General features: G+C 40.2%; 2 protein-coding genes across 2 annotated transcripts in view; one reads left to right on the forward strand and one right to left on the reverse strand.

The window, feature by feature from the left end:
- LOC134825063 (LIM/homeobox protein Lhx3-like) overlaps positions 1-26,845 on the reverse strand; it is a 667,636-nt gene that overhangs the window by 438,264 nt on the left and 202,527 nt on the right. The gene's annotated exons all lie outside the window — the stretch shown is intronic.
- On the forward strand, positions 3,398-5,395 carry LOC134825488 (uncharacterized). Its single transcript, XM_063837703.1, has one exon. It carries the CDS (start codon positions 3,398-3,400, stop codon positions 5,393-5,395), a length of 1,998 nt encoding a protein of 665 aa, XP_063693773.1.

The raw sequence follows: 26,845 nt of genomic DNA on the forward strand, positions 1-26,845 counted from the left end.
CACCAAACCGTCCGCAGCGAAATATCAATGTCATTGACTGGTCACGTGACCAAAACAATTTTTGTCATATTATCTCATATGGGGAAGCGTTTTTAGTTTTACCCTACACGTTGCATGTGGCGTCATTCGGCCGGATCCCAGCAAGCAAAAATACGTCGACCATCACAGGACGACGCCAGCCAGCACTCTCTACGCTCTTCGAGCTCCGATCGTCCTGTGACGAAGTAAGGACGAAGCCTGAGGTCCTCAGGTAACATCGACCACCGATTGAAAATTCAAAGATTTTTTGACATAAAGGTCAAATGTAAAACTAAAATCTTGATGCTGATTGATTGACGACGTCAATTTTTGAGCACAGCGCGAGCGCATGCGGAAAAGGACCGCGTAGCTAGTCAAGATGTTGATAAATATTTGGCTTGTGGCGCGATGTGTTGCTCTAACTATAGCCCTCTCGCTTGCAGTAGCGCGCGACCGCCGGAAATGACTTGTGGAACAAGCGCGCCCGCAGCGGCGCGAAAGCACCTGGTTAGCTAAATGAACGCGATGTGCCTTGCATTGTAGGATGAAATCCTACTAGCTGACGCCACTCGCAGCTGTGATGTTCGCTGTACGTCAGCGATCGAAATTTATACGCGTATCACCCGTTAAGATGTGCCACCCGACGCGCCACGCAATTTTTCTCGTTGCTCGTCGCACGTCGACGCCCTCATTAAATTTTTGGAGAAAATCGCTCGCCAAAATTTGTTGGACCAGGACGATGTCATAGCCTGGCAGCTCATTGCGCGGCGCGTCGCAACGAGCTTCGTTGTTCGTCGACGTGCGACGAGCAACGAAAAAAATTGTTTATTCTATAAGTTTCGTTTATTCTATAAGTATATAAATATTGCATTGTGTATCTTTGTCGCATAGTACATAGTATAAGTTGATAAGTAGCGAGGTAGTTAATACTGTTTCGTGATGTATTTTGATTGTACAATCTTAATTATTCGTATTATTATACCGCAAGGCGCAATTCCTGTATTTTATCGTCTAAAAGTGAACAATACCAAGGCCAAATTAAAATAAACAAGAGGCATTTATAGCCTTCGATAAGTATAAATAATCGCACACGATGTACGTGCACCCGGAGTTAAATTAGGTAGTGCGCCATCGACAGTGAGCCGCGCGTGCCGACTGTAGGATGGTTTTTTAGCGCTAATTTCGGCCAGCACAATTTTCTTCAAACAAATAGATATTAAGTATCCGTCCCGACCTCCGATTGCAACAAAAATTGATGAGCTTACTCATAGACTTACAAGGAAGGTGTCCGAAAAGTTTGAAGCATATCCAACTATCAGACATTATGTTACAGCTAAAAGCAGCGTATTTTGCCCCATTTTGATCACTATATCAACTCCGATATCCACCAAATTTTTCGGACAGTTGTGAAAGCCCTATTGGAAGGTCGTCGCCAATTTTCAGAATGATCTCATTCATAAAGGAACTGAAGATATATCAAAATAATACGACAAAAATCAACGAATTTGGTCAAATTTGGTCAAATTACGCGACTTTTACAGCTAATTTTGCTCCAAAAGCCGCGCACCATCAAATATGGCACCTAGGCGAAACTCACTGATCTTTCCAAAAAGGTATGGCAAATTTGGTATTGTGAAAATTCTCACAGTCTCTAGAAAACAACGGTACAAAAATTTTTAAAATCCGAGCAAGTTTATTTTTATGGTGCACCCCCTAGTTAAATACGACGCAATTGTCAGCACTGCGCGCGCGCACACGTACCATCTTATGTGTGCTGATCTGTATGTGCCTATCCTACTTGTGAAACAAGCGCGTCACGCAGTACGCGTAGGCACATGGCTATGTGAATGGCGCGTCGAGTGGCACATCTTAACGGGGGATACGCGTATAAATTTCGATCGCTGACGTACAGCGAGCAGCACAGCTGCGAATGGCGTCAGCTAGTAGGATTTCATCCTACAAGGCACATCGCGTTTACCTAGCTAACCAGGTCATTTCCGCCTCCGGCGGTTGCGCGCTACTGCAAGCGAGAGGGCTATAGTTAGAGCAACACATCGCGCCACAAGCCAAATATTTATCAACATCTTGACTAGCTACGCGGTCCTTTTCCGCAATATGCGCTCGCGCTGTGCTCAAAAATTGACGTCGTCAATCAATCAACATCAAGATTTTAGTTTTACATTTGACCTTTATGTCAAAAAAATTTTGAATTTTCAATCGGTGGTCGATGTTACCTGAGGACCTCAGGCTTCGTCCTTACTTCGTCACAGGACGATCGGAGCTCGAAGAGCGTAGAGAGTGCTGGCTGGCGTCGTCCTGTGATGGTCGACGAATTTTTGCTTGCTAAAAACGCTTCCCCATATGAGATAATATGACAAAAATTGTTTTGGTCACGTGACCAGTCAATGACATTGACAATTGATATTTCGCTGCGGACGGTTTGGTGGAGGGTTAGGGTCAACGTTTATACATTATAGGGTCAAAGTTAGGACTAGAGTTGTACACTATTGACATTGTGAGGGTAATGGTTAAGGTTTATCACTAGCGACCTTTTCATCTGACCACAATATTGCAAAATGCTATGTTGTATGTCACGTGACAAATTTAGCCGAGGGTCGGAAGACGGAGGTCGGAAGTCAGTGGACTCTGTTGGAGTCCGGCGGACTCCGAGCGGAGTCCGCCGAGCTGGCGGACTCCGCCAAGCTCCGCCGGACTCCGCCGGATTCAAGTCTGGCGGAGAGGTCCGGCGGAGTCCGCCAAGCACTCCGCCGGAGTCCGCGGCGGACCGGAGTCCGCCTAGTGGCTTAGTCCGCGGCGGACACTCCGCCGAGCCGCCGCGGAGCCGCTCGGAGTCCGCGGCGGACTTTAAAGTCCGCTCGGAGTCCGCTCGGCTCCGCTCGGAGTCCGCCAAAATGTACTCGAGTCCACTGTAAATACATTTTGGCGGAGCACCGCCGGAGTCCGCTCGGAGTCCGGCGGCTCCGCCGGAGTCCGCTCGGAGTCCGCCCGGAGTCCGGCGGCTCCGCCGCGGACTCGACTCCGCGACGGATAGTGCCGTAATCTCCGTCCTATTGCCTGCGGTTCTCGCAAGTTTTCCGATCAAGAGTCATTTTTCATTAAACAAACCATTGATAGCCTACTTGAAAGTGACATAATCAGGCCAAGCAATAGCCCATGGAGGGCTCAGGTTCTAGTTACTGGCCTCAACAAGCCAAACACAAAACCGAGGATGGTTGTAGACTACTCTCGCACGATAAACAAATTCACACTACTGGACGCATATCCATTACCAAACATGGAGAGGGTTGTATCTAGCATTGCAAAGTACTCAATCTACAGCACCTTTGACCTTAAGTCTGCGTATTATCAAATACCAATAATGGAAAACGAAAAGTCTTATACCGCATTCGAAGCCGCCGGGAGGTTATTTGAGTTCAACGTCATCCCCTTTGGTGTTAAAAATGGGGTAGCAGCCTTCCAGAGAGTCATTGACCAAATCATAGAACAGGAGAAGCTCGAGGGGACTTTCGCCTATCTTGACAATATTACAGTGGCGGGTGAGTCACAAGAAGAACATGACGAGAATGTGAAGAAGTTTCTAGACATTGTAGAGAAATATAGTCTAACCCTCAACAAGGAGAAAACAGCGGGGCCTACTACCTCTATTAATATCCTAGGCTACTTGGTCTCAAAAGGTCAGATGAGACCTGATCCAGACCGCATGGAGCCCTTACTTAAACTGCCATTGCCTAAGGACCCTGCTTCCTTGCAGAGAGCTCTCGGTTTGTTTTCATACTACTCACGGTGGGTAGAAAAGTACTCAGATATGGTCCAGCCACTCATTAAGGAACCCTCATTTCCACTGTCAGAGACTTGTAATACTGCTTTCGAGAGTATTAAATCAAAAATCGCAAGTTCATGTATCGTGTGTCCCAATGATCGTGATAATCTCGTCCTTGAATCAGATGCTTCTGAGTTTGCCCTTTCCGTTAGTCTTAACCAAGGTGGTAAGCCTGTTGCATTTTTCTCTAGGACCCTAAAAGCACATGAACGCAGACACCACGCTGTGGAGAAGGAGGCCTGCGCTATTGTTGAAGCATGTCGAAAATGGCAACATTATTTAGCAGGACGAAAATTCACTCTCATCACCGACCAACAGGCTATCTCTTTCATGTTTAGTCATCAGACCCACGGGAAGATCAAAAATAATAAGATACAGCGCTGGAGGATCGAGCTCTCCACCTTGGACTTTGATATCAAGTATCGGCCCGGGCCCGAAAACGTCACAGCCGACTGCCTTTCGCGAGCCTACTGTTCAGCCCTCGCCTATGGTTACCCTGACCTGGTTGATATTCATGAAAATCTCTGTCATCCAGGTGTGGCCAGGTTATATCACTTTGTTAGGGTCAGAAACATGCCTTTCTCCATCGATCAAGTCAAGAAAGTAACAGCTGATTGTGGGGACTGTGCTAGGATTAAGCCCAAGTTCATCAGACCTCTAAACCCTCCGCTAATAGAAGCTACAAAACCCCTGGACCGAATTAGTATTGATTTCAAGGGACCCCTCCCATCGAGCACAAAGAATAAGTATATGCTGGTCATCATAGATGAGTATAGCCGGTTCCCCTTTGTCTACGCCTGCCCTAACATGGAATCTTCTACCATAATCAGATGTTTATCTAACTTGTTCTCTATGTTTGGCACGGTAGGATATGTACACTCAGACAACGGCCCCTCCTTGATAAGCAGTGAGCTCCGTAAATTCTTCCTAGATCACGGGGTAGGGTTTAGTAATAGTTCGAAGTACAACCCCCGTGGTAATAGCCAGGTTGAACGTTACAATGGCGTCATATGGAAGGCTATTCAGCTAGCACTATCAAGCAAAAAGTTCCCTCTGACCCATTGGGAGATAGTCCTACCCGAGGTACTTCATGCTCAAAGGACTCTGCTCTGTACGGCCACTAACCAGACTCCCCATGAACGCCTTTTCTCCTTCCAAAGGAGATCCGCTTCCGGAAAACCAGTCCCTTCTTGGCTATTGACTCAAAAAAAAGTGCTGGCCAAGAGGCACGTCCGAAGGTCTAAGTATGATCCATTATGTGACGAGGTCGATCTTGTCTCAGTCAACCCCGCAAATGCTAGAGTCAGGTACCCAGGGGGCCGCGAGGACACTGTTTCGTTGAGGGACTTGGCACCTCTACCTGTCAGCGAATCTAATGCCGAAAACTCCACAGGATCTGCTGTAAAGGAAATACCCCCAGTTGCAGTGACCCCCTCTGTTACGGTCGCTCCATCTACTCCCGCTCCCTCTAACCCTCCAACCTCCTCCTGTATCCCTGAACCGTGTCATCTCTCCGAACCCCCGCCGTTCAACTAGGGAATCTCGTCCTCCTGACCGCTTCCAGGCTGGTTAGACACTTGATCGTGCTTGATCACCGCGTGAATTTCGAGACTTTTCACTATTGATGAGACATTTTATATTTGGCAGTTTTAAAGCCTAAATTATAATTTATGCGTGTGTACGTAATGGCGCCGTCACTCTGTGGCAGCAACCTGATTACTAGTTTACGTAACGCGCGGGGACTTTCGCATATCTGGAAGCCGTCTCCATAAACATTTCTAATCTAATTATCTTATGATATGATATAGCGCAGCCGCGCGGAGACGATATTACGTTTATTTCGCCGTTTTATATCTCTAGGTAGTGCGCCATCGACAGTGAGCCGCGCGTGCCGACTGTGGGATGGTTTTTTAGCGCTAATTTCGGCCAGCACAATTTTCTTCAAACAAATAGATATTAAGTATTCTTCCCGACCTCCGATTGCAACAAAAATTGGTAAGCTTACTCATAGACTTACAAGAAATGTGTCCGAAAAGTTTAAAGCATATCCAACCATCAAACATTATGTTACAGCTAAAAGCAGCGTATTTTGCCCCATTTTGATCACTATATCAACTCCGATATCCACCAAATTTTTCAGACAGTTGTAAAAGCCTTATTGGAAGATCGTCACCAATTTTCAGAATGATCTCATTCAAGGAACTGAAGATATATCCAAATAATACGACAAAAATCAACGAATTTGGTCAAATTTGGTCAAATTACGCGACTTTTACAGTTAATTTTGCTCCAAAAGCCGCGCACCATCAAATATGGCACCTAGGCAAAACTCACTGATCTTTCCAAAAAGGTATGACAAATTTGGTATTGTGAAAATTCTCACAGTCTCTAGAAAACAATGGTACAAAAATTTTTAAAATCCGAGCAAGTTTATTTTTATGGTGCACCTCCTAATATCTCAGTTTTATGAACCGTTTTTTACCGTTTTATAATTTAAATTTTACCCCTGTTTTATAGTTTTGTGAGAGATTAAAGTAATTTTGACTTCAATATTGACTTCTATTATTTAGCTGGGGAGAATGTCGTGAGATTTATTATTACTAATATGTACTATTTACAGGATGTTTAATATTTAATGTAACTCTGTTAACAACTGTCTCATTTGGTAACTCTCGACACACAACACTGCAGTGATTATGCTCCATATCAAACAAACTGTTCAGATCCCGCCAGAGTAGGGGTAAGATGTCTTGTTAACGGATACTTGTCCTCTGTATCAAAATATATGATCTGCTCGGGTGAAAAGGAAATATGTGACGATAACTTTGAGAACCAGTGCTTACAAACCTCTATTCAGTGTACTGTTCACAGGCACTTCATGTGTGATGGTTAACAAGACTGCAATGATAAAAGTGATGAAACTGGTCTTATATGCAACACCACGACACTGGAAAAGTGTGAAAGACGTGTCGGCCAGAGAGGGGTACTCCAAATACCTCTAGCTTGGTTAAGAGACGGGGTTAAGGACTGTTTGAATGGAATCGACGAAGATGACAGTTGGCCCACTTGTGGGAGCAACAAATCATTACGATTTGTTACCAGCAACGACAAGTGTGAAAATGTGTTCATTTGTCCATGGGGTGACCCTGGATATGTGGAATTTAGTAAACTATGCGATGGAGTTGAAACATGCGGAAATGAAAATAAGATCTGCTCTGAGTCCCGCAAACAATCGAAACTGTCCACAGCCGTTTTATCAACTGACAACAGCATGACAAAGCATTTATCATACTGCATAAAGGGGATAAAAAAACACTCAAAACTTCAAAAATCATTGCTTCACTATCAGCACGTTTAGATTTTCAAATAAAAACGTTTACGGAGGAACCAATACAACGGTTATCATGCCAAACATTCTTCAAACTTGTGACCACATGTTTGGAGAACAATATTTGTACACTAGTTGTGCAGACAAGTGTTTCAGTTCCTCTTGTCCACTGAGAAATATCCCTACATATGAGGTTTGTCCAGGACAATATCAAAATAGAATAGGGACGATAGCCAATAACGAATACCTAACATTTGTCACAAATTCATATAAAGATATTTATACGAACAAATATTTTGTCTGTGACAACAATATCACTTGCATTGATTATTCCCAAGTATGCAATCTCATCGATAATTGCGGGGATGGCTCGGATGAGGACAGCTGCACAAATAATTTCAAGTGTGACGGTAGCTACATACCGGTGACAAAGAAATGTGACGGATCATTTGACTGCCTGGATTTAACGGACGAATGTAATAACCAGTGTTCAAGACAGATTCTAGAAGGGAATGCTCTCAAATGTTCATCGTGGGTTATAGGATTTCTAGCCGTATTGGCAAATCTTATCATCCTGTCCAAAAATACTGGAACTTTAAAGAACTGTAAAACCACAGTAGCTCTGTTCAATAAGTCCCTCATCATGATGATATCTTTTGGAGACCTTTTAGTTGGTATCTACTTATTCGTCATATCAGTTTTTGATGGTGTAATCTTCAAGGAACAATATTGTACTCAGCAGATTGGTTGGATTACCAGCATCCATTGTTCAATTATTGGTGTTCTTAGCACCATAGGATCTCAAGTCTCGCTTTTTGCTATGTGTGCACTGAGCCTCAACCGAATTTATGGAATAAAAAATTCTATGAGAATTCCGGGAGAAGTTACCTTAATAAAATCACTTCAAGTTGCAGGAGGTGTTTTTATGATGACGTTGGCGTCCATTATTATTGCTGTTATTCCAATTATCTCCAAATTTGAGGATTTCTTTGTCAATGGAGTAAAATATGCAGAAGAGATAAAGGTATTTATTGGATCAATGAACAAGCAGACGCTATTTGCCGTCTTTCAAGGATACTTTGGTAGAATGAAAGAAACAACACTAAGTTGGCATTTGATCAACGAAATGATGTCCGAGATGTATTCTCACGATAATAGGTATGAAGATTACACAAAAAACATACAAAAGGTAGAATTCTATGGAAACGATGGAGTCTGCCTTTTCAAATATTTTGTCAAAGAAAATGATCCACAGAGGCACTTGGTATGGGCAATTCTTGCCCTGAACTTTGTTTGCTTCTCTTTCATAACAGCTTCATACTTAATCATTGGCATCATATCTCACAAATCTTCTAAAAGTTTGACTCAGTCAGGAGGGAACCGACAGATAACTCAACGCAATAGAAAAATGAACTTAAGAATCACCATCATCATCACTACAGATTTCCTTTGCTGGGTGCCCTTCATAGTGATCTGTGTCCTACATTCCCTTGATGTCCTAGATGCAACACCCTGGTATGGCCTGTTTTCCATGATTATTCTACCCATCAACTCAGTCATAAACCCACTAATCTATGATGACACTGTAACAAACCTTATTAGCGTACCTATACAAAGACTCGGAACCCTAATCACCGGTTCAAGAATTTACCGAGAGTTAAGCCTGAGATTTCAACGATTATCAACAGCTAACAGGAACACCATTGAGCTAGATTGTGTAGCAGTGCAAGACGGAGAAGTTCCAGGCACAGCAGAGATGACTGGATTACGAGACAACAAAGAAATAAGGTTCACGTACTGTAGTGCGACACGTACTCTAGTGCGACACGTACCCTAGTGCGAAACCTCCAAGATCGACACTGTCGCAGTAGAGTACGCTACCTGGATCGTAGTGCGACTCGTACCCTAGTGCGACAGAGAATTTTCAAGGCCGACACTGTCGCACTACAGTGCGCTACCTGGACTGTATAAGTGCGATACGAACTAAAGTGCGACAAAACACTTTACACATGACAAGAGTGTAGTCGTGTATGAGTAATGGGGTTAAATATAAAATCTAAGATTGCAATCACAATATTCAATTCAAAATCATTGTTCCAACACACAGCACACTTCAACTAATCCATTCTGTCATAATATAATCATCGTAGCTATCAATCACAGCGTTCAAGCGACGGTCGTAATCAGTCAACTTCTTCAGTCGGCGAGTAGGTAGTTGTCTGAGCATCTTCATTCTTCTGGTTGATCTTCCATTGGGTTAGATCCTGCTCCTTCTTCAGGACGTCGATAAATCGCCAGATAGTAGGGTTGGTGCAGCCCATCAAGGGGGAGAGGAGGTTTGTGTTCCGACCCAGGTACGTTCGTAGTAGTCACTAGGCAGCAAAAGAATCCATCTCCGAGGGAAGGGTTGCTTTCAGCTGCGTCCAGGTCACAGTAGTGTTGTTCGTCAGACTGAGACGTCCGGACCAGGTCTTCTCAGTGCATCGCTAGTAGGTCTTGTCGTCGCGATTCTTATCCAGGCAGTAGCGGTATCCGTCGTGGATAACGTTTTTTGAACCAGTAGACCAGTAGTGCGTCCAGGAATGAAGGTGATTGAAGAAGACATATTGATGTTGCTCGATGCTTTGGTAGAATCATCGTGACCTTATTTATGGCCCAAGCATATGAACTTGTTATCCCAATCGGAGATATACCTTCATACGATGCGTGTGATAGGAATGAGGATCAAATGCTGCTTAAGAGTTACCCAGTGGATCACACACTGCATACGTGGCTTGAACTGACACGAAGGAATTATGATCAGTAGATAACTTCGAAACACGTGATGTGAACCGACGAATCGTATTCGCAAGATCACTTCGAAATAAGTGACGTGAACCGACCCGACGAATCTCTTAATGGTCCATAAGAAGGATAGGATGTGACCTGAACTTGGAAATAAGTCAGGATATTTTGTCGCACTAGAGTACGCTACCTGGATCGTAGTGCGACACGTACTGTAGTGCGACAGAGGGTTTTTTGTCGGACTTCGCACTAGAGTACGTGTCGCACTAGAGTACGTGTCGCACTACAGTACGATTACCAATTATTTCGTAGGCCCTCAAATGGCTCCTGCAGATCCAGTCTTAACCTTAATTTTAAATTGGACATAACTTTCTTGCTGAAGTAGCTCTGAAACGTCGGATTAGAGCCTGTAAGTGTAAGACTGTCCTCCAGCTCGCCATTTTTGAGATTCAAGCAAATCGATGAAGTTCAAAGGATGCAGGATGTTCAGCTCGACAAAATACCGATAGAAATTATTTTATAGGTGAAAAACCTAAAAGTTGGGTTTAAAAAGGGCCGACTGTTGGTATTATCATACAATCATCATCAAGTCCTACACAATGATAAAGGCTCCATCTAATCAAGACATGATTAGAACCTGATTACACCTGGTTAGCTTTATTAAGCATACTTACGGCCGGAGCCGACGGCTTGTATTCAGAGTTGAAGAGTGGTGACGTAACATAATGTCACAAGGTTCGGTAAGTCCCCGCCAAATAGGTGACACTTTATCTCAAAGAGAGCTTATAGAGTTAGATTAATTTCAATCACAGTTTTAGGGTCCGGTCACGGTATTATAACCGGATGTACTTTAGATTAGTAATTGTTATTCCCTAATTCATCTGACTCAAGTTTGAAGAACTTTTGGTAGAGGCTAACTAGGTACTTATATTAATTTTAGCGGTCTATAACTAATTAACAAATGATAGAGTCACATAATTAGGCCGGCAGAATATCCGGTATTGGGTTTAAAAGAGTAATATATTGTAACTTTAGTCTACCTGGGACACACCCCCATGTATGCATGCCTTACTTTATAAACCTTAACTTAACTTACTTTTAGTTATTTAGTCATATTTTACTTTTATGGACATGTTACTTGCCTTCACGGGGAAATGAATACAACAATGTTTGTATAGAAATAAACTGCCTTTAACTGGGCCTAGCTTCCCGAGGTATACGATATGGTTACGTTTTTTAACTTAACCTCTTTTGGGTAACTTAACTTAACAAACGTAACTTGCACAGTTTTTTTTTGGTGTGGCCGGACTCCAAGAATATATTAAAAGTAAACAAAGTAAACACGGGTTAGTTGTAAACGTATTTTGTTAATGAAAACGTTGTATTATTTTTAGTTAAAAGTATTTTCAAGCAGGACGACTCAGTCGTATGAGCGACAGGGCCTTTACTTCCTGGACGTCTACCAGGGCCCTGCCAAGCCGGCGGTTGACCGTTAGTCCTTCTTCTCCCACTCGGAGCCCGGTGCTGTCTACCTCCACGAATTCTTCTATTTGGACTACTTCCGGGGACCTCATGATCTTGAGAAAGACCTTAACCGTCCCCAATAGTGCGGCTACTGGGCCCTCAAGCGTCATCATCCTGACTGGCCGGGCAGGTCTTCGTATGGCCTCTATTGTTACTTTTGCCCCTCTGGACTCGAGAATTCTTTTGAGGGACCGTGGTGGTTCCTCGCCTGGGGCCACAGGCCGTTGTCCTGACCCTTGTATTACTTCCAGAAACACCGAGGACAGATAGAAATCTATCTTTCTGCACGACATGCTAAGGTCGCTGAGTACCTCCTCTTCGGACGTGAAGAAAGAAAAGGTGTTACTGTTGGCGTTCATTGCTAAATGGTTAAGGTTTTAGGTGGGATATGGAAACAGGCGATAACAATTTAATGATTATAACATGTTACAATGGTGTGTTCATGTTACATGTTAGGTATGTTGTGATATGACAGACGACAGTTATTGTTAACCTTACAGGTGTGTGTTTGTCATGGATAACAACGGTGTGGGGTGACGAGTCATCATATCAAATCGACTGCACTGGCACTGGGCACTAATTGCTCTTGGGAGTAGATCAAGCCGACGGATCCCCGATCCGATTTTCAAGAGAATTATCGCATCAATTTAGGGACACCCGCACCTTCATCCTGTACCCAACAATCTGCATGTAGAATTGCCGCTCACCCATCGGTTCGCTGAAATACAGGGAGAGGGGGGGGGGGGGGGGGGGGGCGCTGATTTCCAGCATCCCTTGGTGCTCCCAACTGTGCAGCCAGTTTCGCACAATCGATGCAACCACTCGCACACATAATATGTAATTGTGATGTTAAAATAGTATGTGCCTGTATTTAACATGCGATACTTCACATGGGCCTCTAACACATGACACTAAACATGTGTCACTTTCTCAAGGATAACACCACTGTGCACTGAAAAATGTCAAAGCTTATCAACAATTAGTTTTACGGCAAGTGACGTTGTTCAAAATAATACTGCAGTACTAGTTATCAAAACTTTGCAGCAGTACAAGGGGACATTATGAATTTCTAATAAAGTTAGGTAAGAGATAATGGGGCCGGCAACTATCTCTATAGGTGTTATAATTCATCAATCCGTATTGTTAAGAATTAATCAATGATCACTTAATTTAAGGGATTGAATTTGCAGCTTTACACTCTAATAATTTTAGTTTAATCATCAAGGGTGCACGAGAGATGGAGTCCAACCTTTGAGCGGGGTTCTGGTAGGAGTTATATACCCGATCTTTAATGGGTTTTTAATGAATGATAGGGGCCCGCATCAACGCGTTCCTAATCGAATCCTAGCTTATCTTAATTACTTTGTAACACTTTAGCTTCTTCAAAGAGTCTTTCTTAGCAATCGGAACGATTCAATTATCTTTATGGTTGCCTGTCAATCGGAATGTGCAAAAGTGTGTGTAACTAGCCACAGTCTTGCAACTTCGACTGAAACAAGGAGAAAAACAACTGGGGCTCACGTCGGATTAAAGCTTGTAACTGTAGGTGACACTTTATCTCAAATAGAGCTCCAGAGTTAGATTAATTTCAATCACAGTTTTAGGGTCCGGTATAACCGGCTGTACTTTTATAGATTAGTAATTGTTATTCCCTAATTCATCTGACTCAAGTTTGAAGAACTTTTGGTAGCTAGGCTTATGCCACTGGTACTTGTATCAATTCTAACGGTCTACATGTGTACACATTGTGAAGTTATGTACGTATAACTAACATTATAAGCTAGGTATTATATCCAGGTATAGATGCGAATCGATAAAACGGAATACGACGGAGACTTGAAGTCGTCTATTCTCGATCAGCGTGCCTTAAGGAATCTCTTAAAATACAAAGCCGAACCGCATGGAGAACGGCACTATGCACATTGCATAGTACAATTGCAAAGCGATGTATAAGACTGCTATTTCAATTTGGTAACATCCCCGATTTTGATCACAAAGAATACTACTTAACATGTGCACGTTCGAGAACTTATAATAAATGTAGTTGTCACTTAGTAGCTAGCTGGGCCCCTTCTTTTTTGAAGTCAATTTTATTCTCTAAAATGCGTTTAGTAGCTAGCTGGGCCCCTTCTTTTTTGAAGTCAATTTTATTCTCTAAAATGCGTTTTCTTTCCATTTTCATACAATTTATCATAAAGTATGGGCTAATATAAGCCGTGAATATGTGAATGAAAACAAGTAGATTTTGAGTCAACAGAATACATTTATATTTTATTGGTACATATAATCATTATCATCCTTAACAATAGTATTAGTTTGCACAAATAGAAAGTTCAGTGAAATATAACGTAATAAAATATACAAAACGTTTTTAGATTTTTTAAAAAACGTCTATGCATTGTTTCCCCAAACAAGAATTAGAAAGAAAGTTCTCCAAAATCATTTAACCAGGTTACAAATAAACAGCCCTAGCGTTAAAGAGACACCAACTCCTGAGATCACAGCTATAGTCGGGATTTCACTTTCTTCCGTCAACGACAGGGGAGAGATGACAGTTCCAAAACAGGATCCAAGGCATAGAACTACGTTGTAGATCTTAGCAGCTTGTTCTGCAAGACCTCTGTTGTGTAGATTCCACTTTCCGTAAAGATAAAACTTGCTGGGGTTATAGAGATTAAGATGACACGCCTCCCCTAGCCCCATTAGAATCAATCCTATCAACAATTGGTAGGTGAAGTCCAAGAATCTAAAATTACTTGTTGTCGCTCCAAAAGCCACTACTGCTCCGCTATAATACAATAAATTCCCCATTGTCATTGTGATGATGACATCAAGCTTTTCAATTCTACCTGCAATGAAGCTCAAAATTAAAGCAGATGCAAATGAGAAAATTCCAAAGATGCGCAGTAATTGTACGGCTACAGAAAGGGAAAAGGTGGTGGATTGCACGATTCTCATCGGAAGCACATAGCCTATGAGTTCGGCAACTATATTATTCAGGAACAGGACTACATCAGGGAAGCGAAATGCAATTTTCTGTGACCAAAGTGAAATAGATTGAGGGCGGATGCTATCATTTTCATATTTTGTCGAAGCTGAAGGCTTCTCCTCATCGGTATATTCAACTTTCTGTCGAGAACTTTCTTTCACTTTGATGTTTGTTAGCAGTGGTAGCACTAAAAGGGGAAAGATGTTGAAGGAGGCCATACCAATACTAACCAATACCCATCCACCAGCCACGAATAGCTCAGTTCCCAAAACTGATGCAACGAGTACCCCAAGTTGTGTGAAGCCGCTTATCAGGATCATCGCCTTCTTATCTTCCTTAAGATACAAATCCACTATACCGCCCTGAAATGGATTATTGATAAGCTTATCTGAAAACACTAATTAAAATTTGTAATTGTTGGCAGCGAGAAGCATATGCTCTGTTCTCAACAAAGTTGAGGATGAAATATAAATAGGTTAAATAGCCGCTGATAGAATATTTACTGACCTGAACAAAAACATACAATATGCCCATTGCAAGCCCTTGAAGACTCCTCAGAAATGCTATGGTTCCGAAAATAACAGGGGCTCCAGAGTTCGTATCTACTAAAACTTGAACCAGTGCCATCAAAGAGGTGCAGATCAAATTGAAAAGGCTTACACTAAGAAACTTTTTTAAAAGACACGCATTTCTGACGGTTTTTGGTAGAACTTGAAAAACATAAGGGCCGACGGGGGCGGTTATAAGGGCTGCAGAGATAGAAGCAGTACCTGAAAGATATGACAATGATTTTTATTGTTTATTAGTGAACAAATTTATAATATTATATGATAGGGTTACAATTCAGATTTAAAGAAATGTAATGGTCTCTCCCTTCGTACTGCAGGTTTAGTGTTGTGAAATGTATCTATTTTGGGCCAAACTTGAAAGCTTTGAGTTTGAAAATTGACATGTTTATTGTTTCATTGAATAAATAATCTCACCTATGATGGTATGGAGGTCAGATTTCTCAAGAAAGTTTAAGTAAAATCCGGAGGGGAATTGTCTGGTCGTATATACCACGTTCATTCCAAGGCAAGCGAAAATCAATATGGTCATCCGATGACATGTCGTGAGCTCTGAAATGAAAAGTTATAGAAAAAATTAATTATTAGAGTAACTTTGAATTTTTCACACCGAATATTAATGATGTACAAAATTTACGATATGAAATCATCACTTAAGAACCAAAGCAAGAACACCTTCACTTCCTATAAGACCTTCCTACATACAAACTACGTATGAAAATTTTTCTGTCAACGCTGCAAAATTATGGAACCTATTGCCAAAATCCGTCAACATAATCAAAGATCTTTCCATGTTTCTCGACAAAAATCATGACAATCCCCCAACAGGAACAAAAGGAAATCGCGGCATTTACGGAATCGCGATTTTTCCCATTATTTGCGACAAATTTTATGTATACTTTAATGTATAGTCTGTTAAAATTCGCGGTATCGTGATTTTTGGCCGAAATAAGGTCCCAATGTCAAAGCGATAGAAGAGACTATGACGTGACCGTTTGTATCCTAAGCAACGCATCTACTTCCTGGGCTACAGTATTGACTTCGCCATTTTCTCCTCCCTCACCGCCATCTTCTCCTCCCTCTTTCCTTCACTATGGATCTGAATTCTGTTACCAATGTTTTAAACTCGTTTTCATTAAAAGAGCTGAAAGCTCTTAAGGCCAGTGTTGAGAATGTCATGAAACTTAAGAGGGATTCTGTTAAATGCGAGGACTTCTTGGAGTTGCATTCAGATTTTGTTCAAAACAAGAGTGTTCAACATGGCACGTTGATGTCTGAACTTGAAACACTTATGGCCAAGCAAACTGCTGTGAAAACTGCCACAAAGTGGCTCACTTCCACTGGAGAAGAATATGTATGGTCTTCCTCAAATGGACACACCACGACTAAGGAGCCAATCGATATTTTAAATTATCCTGGGATATCAGAGCTTATGCATGATATCAACTCCAAGTTTGGCTGCAAGCTAAACTCATGCCTAGCAAGCATGTACAAGTCTGGTTCTTGTGCAACTAGGTACCACAACGACGACGAGGTGTCTCTCGACCAGTCGCAAGGTATTTATGTAGTTTCATTTGGAGCTGAGAGGACCCTCGACATAATTCCAGAAAATGGGGATAAGCGATGTAACAGTAAATGCCATATCACCCCAAAGGACTGTAGTTTGTATATTATGAAACCGGGGTGTCAGGAATATTGTCTTCACAAGGTTCGTGCAGAGAGATCAGCTAAGGAGACTCGGTATAGCTTATCTTTTCGCTGCCAGATACCGAAGACAGATACAAATGTAGTCAGGGAGCAGAATGTCTTCACTACAATTCCTATGCCGCCCACCACCACCTCAACACCAACCCTCTACTACCGAAATGCTCCAAGAAAACCGAAGAGCAGGAAAACCACTGTCCTGTTTGGTACGTCAATGACAAAATTCGTACGGACAAATAAGTTGGGATTCCGGGGAAGGAAAGTAATCAATGTGTCCCAAAGTGGTGCAAAAATTAGAGACATCACTGAAAATATTCAGCATTTTCATAAAACCCATGCAGCCGCAGAAGCTGACGATATTGAAAAGATTATATTGAGTGTTGGTACAAATGACATAAAACATTCTAAGTATGGGGTTCAGTTCCTTAGGAAGTATCTTAATGACTTAATTGACACCACTAAGCAGTTATTTCCCGCTGCAATTATAATTATCCAATGTTGTCTTCCTATTAAGTGTTTATATTCCTACATAGCAAAGAATGTTCTAGATTTTAATAATCTTCTTAAAGACTTATGCCTAAATAATAATTGCGTGTTCTTAGACTGTTTCTCAGCCTTTTTAACTCGAGACTTTAGATCATGTAATGAACTTCTATACCATGATTGGCTTCATCTCAACATGAGAGGAGTAGGTTTACTGTCCACTTGGCTTAAGTTTGTTGTAAACGAACACAGTTTTGACAGGGTTGTAAATAATCTTCTGGGAATTTAAATCTTTGATCTTTTCTTTCATTTAATATTTTGATTAAGACGTTGCGCCTAAAATTAAAACTCAAACAAATCTCTGATTTAATCTTTTTCTCAATTTTATGCCTCCTATTTCAGGTACATTCGGTCACTGCCCATTTTCCCATATGTTAGACAATGAATCGTTTAGACTTAGAATAGGTCTTTTTGCATGCAAAAGGCCTCGTACACAGTCAAGAAATGCACATATACATATCAACACGTTTATACCTAACAAAATTTACACATTTAAGTCTCCATGCACCCCACACATCAACTACAATTATCATAATCATATGTTTCTCTTCTATTCTCTTATCATGACTTACTTTCTCCCAATTCTTCTCTCCACGACTAGGTCCATGAACACTGTACTCCCCCTAGATTCTAATATTCATTCCTCTCTACTCCTTGACAGCCCACGTTATCTTATACCATTTCTTGCTTGCTCCCACATCAAACTTTTCTTTGTAATTATCTCCTCATGGTTTATAAGAAATGTTCTTCTCCCTGGTAAGATGAATAGAGCCAAGTATTCCAGCCGCCTCAGGCGTCTAGTCTCTTTATTCATTCTTTGGGTTTTCTCTCTTAACTTTCTTTTGATAACTCTTGTAAATCCTTCTATGCTTAATCCAGGTCCCAACTCCCTATCTGTACTCTACCAAAATGTCCAAGGTCTTATTCCTTTCAGTAACCTAAGCTCCTCCCATCCCCTTCTTGATGGTAATAAGATTTCCGAACTTCAATCCTTTGCTAACATAGAGCAGCCTGACATAATTGCCCTAAATGAGACTTGGCTCAAAAAATCTATTTCTAGTAACGAAATCTTTCCTTCTTCTCAATATGAAATCTTCCGCAATGACCGCACGAGAAAGACTCATCCTCAAGATCCTAATAACCCTAAAAAGTTTAGGGAAAATGGAGGTGGTGTTCTTTTGGCTGTTCGGTCTGATCTCGATGCCACTACAACCCGACTACCAGTTAGCCTAGGTGCAGAAATGCTTGCCGTTAAAATTGCTTTTCCTAACAAAGAGAGTATTGTAATCTGTACTTGTTATAGAGTAGGAACTCTTGGGTTACCTAATCATGATGTCATAGTTAGTTATATTCGCAAGCTAGTTTCCAAAAAGAATCCCCCTAAAATCTATGTTATTGGTGATTTTAATCTCCCCCATACAGATTGGCTATCTTCATCCAGTACCGTACCTATTGAGCAATCCTTCATAGATTCTTTCAGTGATCTTTCTCTCTCCCAGTTGATCACATCACCCACCCATAAAAGTGGTAATACATTAGACATTCTTCTCAGTAATTATGATAACACAATCGATAACTTGAATGTCTGTGATCCTCATTCCGTGTGCAAATCTGATCATTTTCCTGTCACTTTTTCAATTAAAAGCTCCTTTTCCCGCAAGAAAACTCCTAAACGTAAAATCTATAATTATAAGAAAGCAAACTGGGACATGATTAATCGTGAATTATGCTCGATTAATTGGCAAGTCCTAGAATGCCTAGATCCTGATTCGTCTTGGAAGTTAGTTAAAGACTGCATTATGAATTTAGTTGATATACATATTCCTAAAGTAACTATTAAATCAGAGTTTCAACCCCCGTGGTTCGATAGTGAACTTTTTTCTTCATGCCGTAAAAAAGATAGACTCAGAGCTAAATTTAAAATTTCTGGTTCTATTTCTGATGAGTTAAAGTTTGTTACTAGCCGTAAAGATTTTAAGAGGCTTTCATCAGCCAAAATAAGAGACAATCTTTTCAATAGTGATGATCCAGCGCTTATAACTAAGAAGTTTTGGTCACATGTTAAGTATAAATCTAACTCCTGCCGTATTCCTAATTGTGTTAGTTATTCTGGACAGCTTCGGTTCAAACCCAAAGCTCAAGCTGAACTTTTCAATTCTTTCTTCTATAACCAGTTTTCGGATCCTTCACTTTATGACACTGACATCTCCTATGTCAATGATGTTGATTTTGATATTGACTTCGATCATCGGGATGTTCGTAAGCTTCTTTCAAATATTAATTCAAATAAAGCCCAGGGACCAGATGGCATACACGGTAAAATTCTCAAAAATTGTTCCGTAGGTTTAGCTTACCCTCTAACATGCATTTTTCGTGGATCTTACAACAGCGGCTACATTCCACAAGAATGGAAACTTGCAAATGTTGTCCCAATATTTAAGAAAGGTAAGAAAAGTGAGGTTTTTTGTGATAGCCTGGCATTGTCTCTTAACGAAAACATTATCAATCATGTTGTGTATTTTGATTTTGCTAAGGCATTTGATTCTGTAAATCATGATATCCTTCTTCATAAGCTAAAGACCTTATATAACATTGATGGTACACTTCTCAAATTTCTTACCAATTACCTTCAAGGCCGTTACCAAAGAGTGGTTATTGGTAATGAGATGTCATCTACCCTCTCAGTTAATTCTGGTGTCCCCCAGGGCTCTATTCTTGGTCCCTTACTTTTTGTATTGTTTATCAATGATATTCCTTTTGGCCTTTCGGATAATACTGATATTGTTTTGTATGCCGATGATACAAAAATCTGGCGTAAAATACATTCATCTTCTGATAATACTAATTTACAAATGGATATAGACTATCTCTCTGACTGGGCACTAAGAAACAAAATGCGATTCCATCCAGCAAAATGTAAAGTGCTTATTGTTTCAGGAAAACCATCTTTATCTCCTCCATTCGTATATAATCTTGATGGCTCTCCTCTTGTGTATGTAGAGTTAGAAAAAGATCTTGGAGTCGATGTTACTCCTAAGCTAAGTTGGAATAGTCAGTGCGACAGAATTTATACTAAGGCCTGCCAACAACTTGGTATGGTCAGAAGAGATGGCCATATTGTCATTGATCAGAAACGTCGCCGGGCGCTTTACCTCTCCCTGGTTCGTAGCCAATTCGAAAATTGTTCCATAATCTGGCGCCCTTGTAATAAATCACTTAGTGATAAATTAGAAAGTCTCCAAAAGAGAGCTATTAAATGGATTCTGTCTGAAGAGGGCCGCAGTTATCCACCTGAGCAATATGTCAAAAAGTGCAAGCTTGTCGACATTCTCCCTTTGTCTCAAAAGTTTGACTTGAATGATCTTATTTTTTTCCACAAAGTTCTTAACAATTTAATTCCTGTATCGCTGCCTCACTATCTCTCTTTATATCAGGGCACTTCTCGACTAAGACGTTGCCACCTCGACAGTCTGTCTATTGTGTCATCAATTTTACCTAAGTTAAGTCAGAATTCACACACCACATGTACCTCAAATAGCCCACTGGCAAAATCATTTTTCTACAGAACCCATATACTGTGGAATGGACTCCCTTTACAGGTAAGACAGATTGTGTCTACTAGTCTTTTCAAAGCTGAGGTCACTAAGCATCTATGGAAATGTTTATTGGATAGTGAAACAACAGTCTAGCCTAGTCTCTTTGCTCCCCATATTATTATTATTTTTGTTTTATTAATTTTTTTATCTACCTTCCTATACTTTCAACATCATATCACACTTCACCCGCACACCTTCTCACACATTAATGACCATTTCAGACCTGTATCTAATGTATCTGGAATTTGACGTATTGAATTACCAATTTTGACTCTATATCCACAGTTATTCACCATGGATTTGTTTGTTATTAAATAGTTTTTCATAAATTTTTGGATTTAGATTAATTCGATGTAATGGGTCCAAGTTACTGCGGACATAGTTCACTATGTGTTTACCGTGTTTGGGTGCCCATCATATTTTACAGATGGGGGCGATATTTTGAACGATTCTATTTTATATTCATCTATTGCTGTACTCTGTAAAATTTGAAAAGTATTTAATAAAAAAAAAATCGCGAAATCCTTTTGTCCCTGTCCCCCAACGGCAGGCTACACTGCATGCTATCTGCAGCAACTCCTTTATACTTATAGACTGGAGCCTCCTAGTCGGGTGGTCTACGTGATATGTACGATGGCCCTGACCTTCTGGCTAAACCTCATCAAAGTATCAAAGTCAGTTATACTTAACCCTTTACCCTTACCTTCTGAACCTTGTTCAAAATCTGCCGACACTGGTTTGTCTTCATTTTTCCCTTCTGAAGCTTCAGGGGTGTCAGTTACTGTTAAAGTAGTATTTGCAAATATGAAATATAAAGTTAATTAGTATTAATTATCGAAACTGTAAAAATCGTTAAATTGGTAATTATATCTCGGTTTTTTTGTTGACGGATGTTACTCGTCTAAATTTCTTCGAAGTAGCGCGCACCGGGCCAGACCATTAACAATGGTCAATTTTTTTGGACAAATTGTTTCCTCCCTCGATTCAAGCTATAGCGAGGTATTACTGTATTTATTAAACATTTATTATCATTTATGGTACCACTATAACTGAAACTGTTATCGGTTATGCTCTGTAATAATTAGTGAACTTTCCATTTTCTCCTTAGAAAACCGTAATCATTTGGAAACCCCCTCCCCTCGGCTGATTACTTAATATGTGAACGACCCCTTATTAATCTTATCGCGGTATGAATATGATATTTTGTATATCGGAATATCTAGTTCATAGTTATTGGTCATGGGTTATAATTATATAAATTTAATATTATAAAACCAACGACCAAACCAGGCTTAACCAAATAAATTATTGGATCTATGCGATCTTCTCGGTCGACTCAGCCGAATGATAGGAAACTTGATTAAGGATTTAATGAGGAGGGGTCCGGGTACTTAACGGATGTTACTCGTCTAAATTTCTTCGAAGTAGCACGCGCCGCTTTATTCTCGAAATGTTATAGCTCGAGGCAAGTGCTGCATGCTACGAAGTAGCGCCCGCCGGGCTATACTAGTCCATTAACAATGGACAAAAGGGGGTACCTGTTAAAATTTCAAGAAACTTCCTGGGATAACCCTTCAGTACATTAACTGTAAACATATACTATGTATCAACTATTAGTATTATTATTAGTATTAATATTATTAAATAATACAGAAAGTAAAATAATATTATGCACAATTTTGCCCACCATCTTTTTCAAATGTTGCATGCTCAATTTCAGACTCATCGTAGTCCACAACGTTTAAAATAGGATTTGCTGTGACCAAGTATTCGTCCAAATTGTATTCTTTCATGACACCAATAATATAATATAGCCTATTCTTTGTGAGGTGGCAACAAGTGCAAAGTGGGTGCTAAAATAACTCAGACGAGAAACAAAATAAAATTGTACTAAAACATACTAATAGTACTACTACTAGTAGATAGACGCCTGAGAAGCACACTGCATGCTAAATTATGGCCTGAAGTTTGTTAAAGACTATCATGATCATGAATGTGGTAGCAATTGACAAAAAATTCTCCCATGGCAGAGATGTGCAACGTGTTACTTTAAGGCGGCGGCGGTCTGACTACTACAGTACTAGATATCTAATCCACGGTCTGTGATTTAATAATAATTTCGATGAACTATAGAATGAAAATTGCACTATTACTTATAGTTATAGTAATATTTGACCAAAACCCATTATCATATCTTAATATCTAGTAAATATACGCTTGAGAAGCGGACTGCATGCTATATAATTACCAATTATGGCCTGCAGTTTGTTAAAGACTATCATGTCCATGATCATGAATGGGGTAGCAATTGATAAAAAAATTCTTCCATGGCAGAGATGGGCCGCAACGTGTTACTTTTAGGCGGCGGCGGTCTGACTACTTTATATTAGATATCTAAACCACGGTCTGTGATTTAACAATAATTTCGATGAATTATAGAATGAAAATTGTACTATTACTTATGAGTATTGCTGAAAGCACAGTGTAACTTTTTAAGGTTAAATTTAATAATACCTGAGGGGCTGATAAGTCTGAATTCTTGGAAGAACCCGGGATTATTATCCCATATTCATTAGCATCACATATTTCGAATACATATTACATAGGGGCTGAGGTCATTCCAAATTTTTGTAGAGGTGTACAAAAAGTTCTGTTGGGAGATATCTAACCTCAGTAATGGGACAATCAGACGAAGTTTTTCAAGTTTTTTTTTCTTCAAGTTTTCAAGTTTTTTCAACTAAGGATGAGGAAGAAGGGCTGGAAACAGCATGCTGGCCAGGTGAGAAATACAGCAAAACATGACGCGTAGTCATAGTGGTGAACAATCTAGTCACATCTATAGTTAATTCATGTTAATATGATTAATACTCAATCCTAGTTATTAAGACTATTTAAACAGTTTCTAAACTGCTGCCAAATCATCTCAATATCAGAGTTTAGAAGCACTTACAGTACCTTGTTCAATTATTCATTTATTTATTTTATATGACGGCCAATTGCTGAAATGTTTTATTCGAAAGAGAGTTGTGAGATTACACATTTAATTGTTGCAACTGTTTAAAACAAATCATAGTCATTGCTAACGTATTAATGTAAAACTTAACTATGTGCTTATTAATTAATACTTCAAAAAGTAATGTAAGTTGTAAAGTAAAATGTATTTAGATTTCTCAGTTAAAAATAGTACGGTAAGTAATAATTTACACTTTAAAGAAAAATATTCACACTGCACAAAACATTTACTTTTTAAATTTCAAAATAAATCTTTAAATTTCTCGGTGAATGCCGATTTATAAAAAGGTTCAAAACGATTTAAAGTTATCTCTCAAAAAAATCCAATGCCATTTATTAATCGATTGCATTTCATAAAATGTTAAAAGGGACACCAGTTCTACTGTTCGGTGAGGTTTACAGTGTTTTCCATCTTCAGTGGTAGGTTAATACTAGTGAAATTGTCCATTAAGATAGCTTGAAATGTCTGGTTACAGCAGTATCTCACAGTGGCGGAGGTCTGTGTCTTTTCTTGTGATCTGAGGCTCGTTCCTGGATTCTGAAATGGTCGAGTGACAAAAATCTGGTATCATATATAATAGTCGTTATATATATATTGAATATTGATTGTTATTATTATTAATTATTAACGTTATGTTCTTCCCTAGCCTCTATGATTACGTGTTAACAGATTGTTTTATTTCTACGCTCACGCTACTACAAAAGAGCGCCTAACCGTCCAATGCTGCCGGAGGACTAGCAGCTGATAATGGTTCTAACCGTGAGGCTAGAAACACGGCTATAAAGAAGAATTTAGCATGCTTTATTGCAATGACAGATGAAAACATATAGCTGTTGAAGTCACTGACCATAAAAAAGATAGAAGACTGCAGCTACGAGGAATGTAAAAAGCAAATATTAGATCACTTGGCCCCGGCTCCATCAAAGTTCGCACAGAGGTAAAAACTGAGAAGCTGCGTGCAGGAGGGCGAGGAATCTACAGCAACCTCAAGGTTAACTATGTCTCAAGACTTAGAACCATCGCAAACGAATGCAATTTCGCTAATTAGAACGAGGCAATACTGGATCAACTGCTCGCTGGACTTAGAAATCAAAAGGTTGTTTCCGAGTTGTTGACTAAAGATGATCTAACCCTTGCAACTGCTGTCAAGGAAGCTTTAAGTCATGAGCAAGCAAACAGAGAGGCTCAATTTATGAACAGTACGCTATCTTCTGGTGGAGAGTCATCGAATTCTGTTAACTTTGTCAAAAACCCAACCTTTAAAAGAACAATGAACGTGAAAAACCTTTATGGAAAGAAAGGGGAAGGTTCAGGTGATTCGGGTTGTAAGCAGAAAAGTGGAATACAAAAGGGACTTAAATGTAGACGGTGTGGACTTTGTGGACATATTGGTGAAAATTGTCAAGTCCGGTGTCATATCTGCAAACGTATCGGACACATTTCCAAGAATTGCAAGCAAAACAGCTCACAACATTGAGCAAGGAGAGTCGAGTTCGGAGAGTTATGAGTTTGGTATGGATGAGTACTGTGAAAATGTGTTGGATAATGAGCTTTACCCCGAGTATTACAATGAGTGTAATTCAGTAGAGATCGAAAAAGGGAATGCTAATACATGTCCTCAACCGAAAGTTGCTTCCCTCCTGAAAACCAATGGTAAACACCAGAGTTCTTGTTTGTAACGTAAAAGTAGAAATGATCACGTTTCATGAAATGATAAGAATTATTGGATATTGATTGAACAGTTTTTAAAAGATTTCAGCGAAAAGAATATTCTTCCTCTTCTTTTACTACTCACAGCTCATAAAATAGTCAACAAAGGATTCACATTTTGTCAGCTGAAAGGTTCGTTCCCGCTGAGTAAGAATCAGAAATAAAGTATTGTATTATATGATACAAGTGTAACCCGGCCTTCGGCCGGGATTTCACTGCCGAAGTAAAAAAGGGTAGGAGTATTTACCCACTGAGTCAAAACCCGCATTAGGTGAGCAATTCTATTCGGAGTGCCCTCACGTATCCAATAGTATTTAAAAAAATAGTATCTTAAACAATAATCAATAGAAATTAACCCTTATTAACTCCGCATCACACCCGCACATTTGAAAACATGCATTACATTGTCGTATGAAAGTATGAACTCTCTCTACAGTTCAAACAGACACACACACACACACACACACACACACACACACACACACACACACACACACACACACACACACACACACACACACACACACACACACACACACACACACACACACACACACACACACACACACACACACACACACACACACACACACACACACACACACACACACACACACACACACACACACACACACACACACACACACACACACACACACACACACACACACACACACACACACACACACACACACACACACACACACACACACACACACACACACACACACACACACACACACACACACACACACACACACACACACACACACACACACACATACACACACACACACACACACACACACACACACACACACACACACACACATACACACACACACACATTGATAATGGCAAAACATTTAATGTTAAATACATATTTACAAATGATATGTATTTAACAGTGAATAATGGTTATAAATGTTTATAAACACGAATAGGTCTCACAGTGATGGAGTTATGTGTCTTTTTCAGGGTATTCATTGCTTATCAATGCCATGAAGCTCGTTTCTGTAATCTGTATTCTGAAATGGCGATTTAATTGCTGAGTGACACATTATTGGTATTGTACAAGTAATTTCTGGTAATCAGCACAATTCATCTTCAAAATGCGAAAGTAAATTTGATCACGGTCAAGTTGAAAATAAGTTAGATAATAGCAATGTGTGTATCAAACAGCAATTGAATTTTAAGAATGCAACACAATAGAAGTGTTGCCGTATATC

This window comes from Bolinopsis microptera, chromosome 13 (genome assembly GCF_026151205.1).
Source record: "Bolinopsis microptera isolate Bmic1 chromosome 13, MBARI_Bmic_1.0, whole genome shotgun sequence".
In the NCBI taxonomy this organism is placed as follows: domain Eukaryota; kingdom Metazoa; phylum Ctenophora; class Tentaculata; order Lobata; family Bolinopsidae; genus Bolinopsis; species Bolinopsis microptera.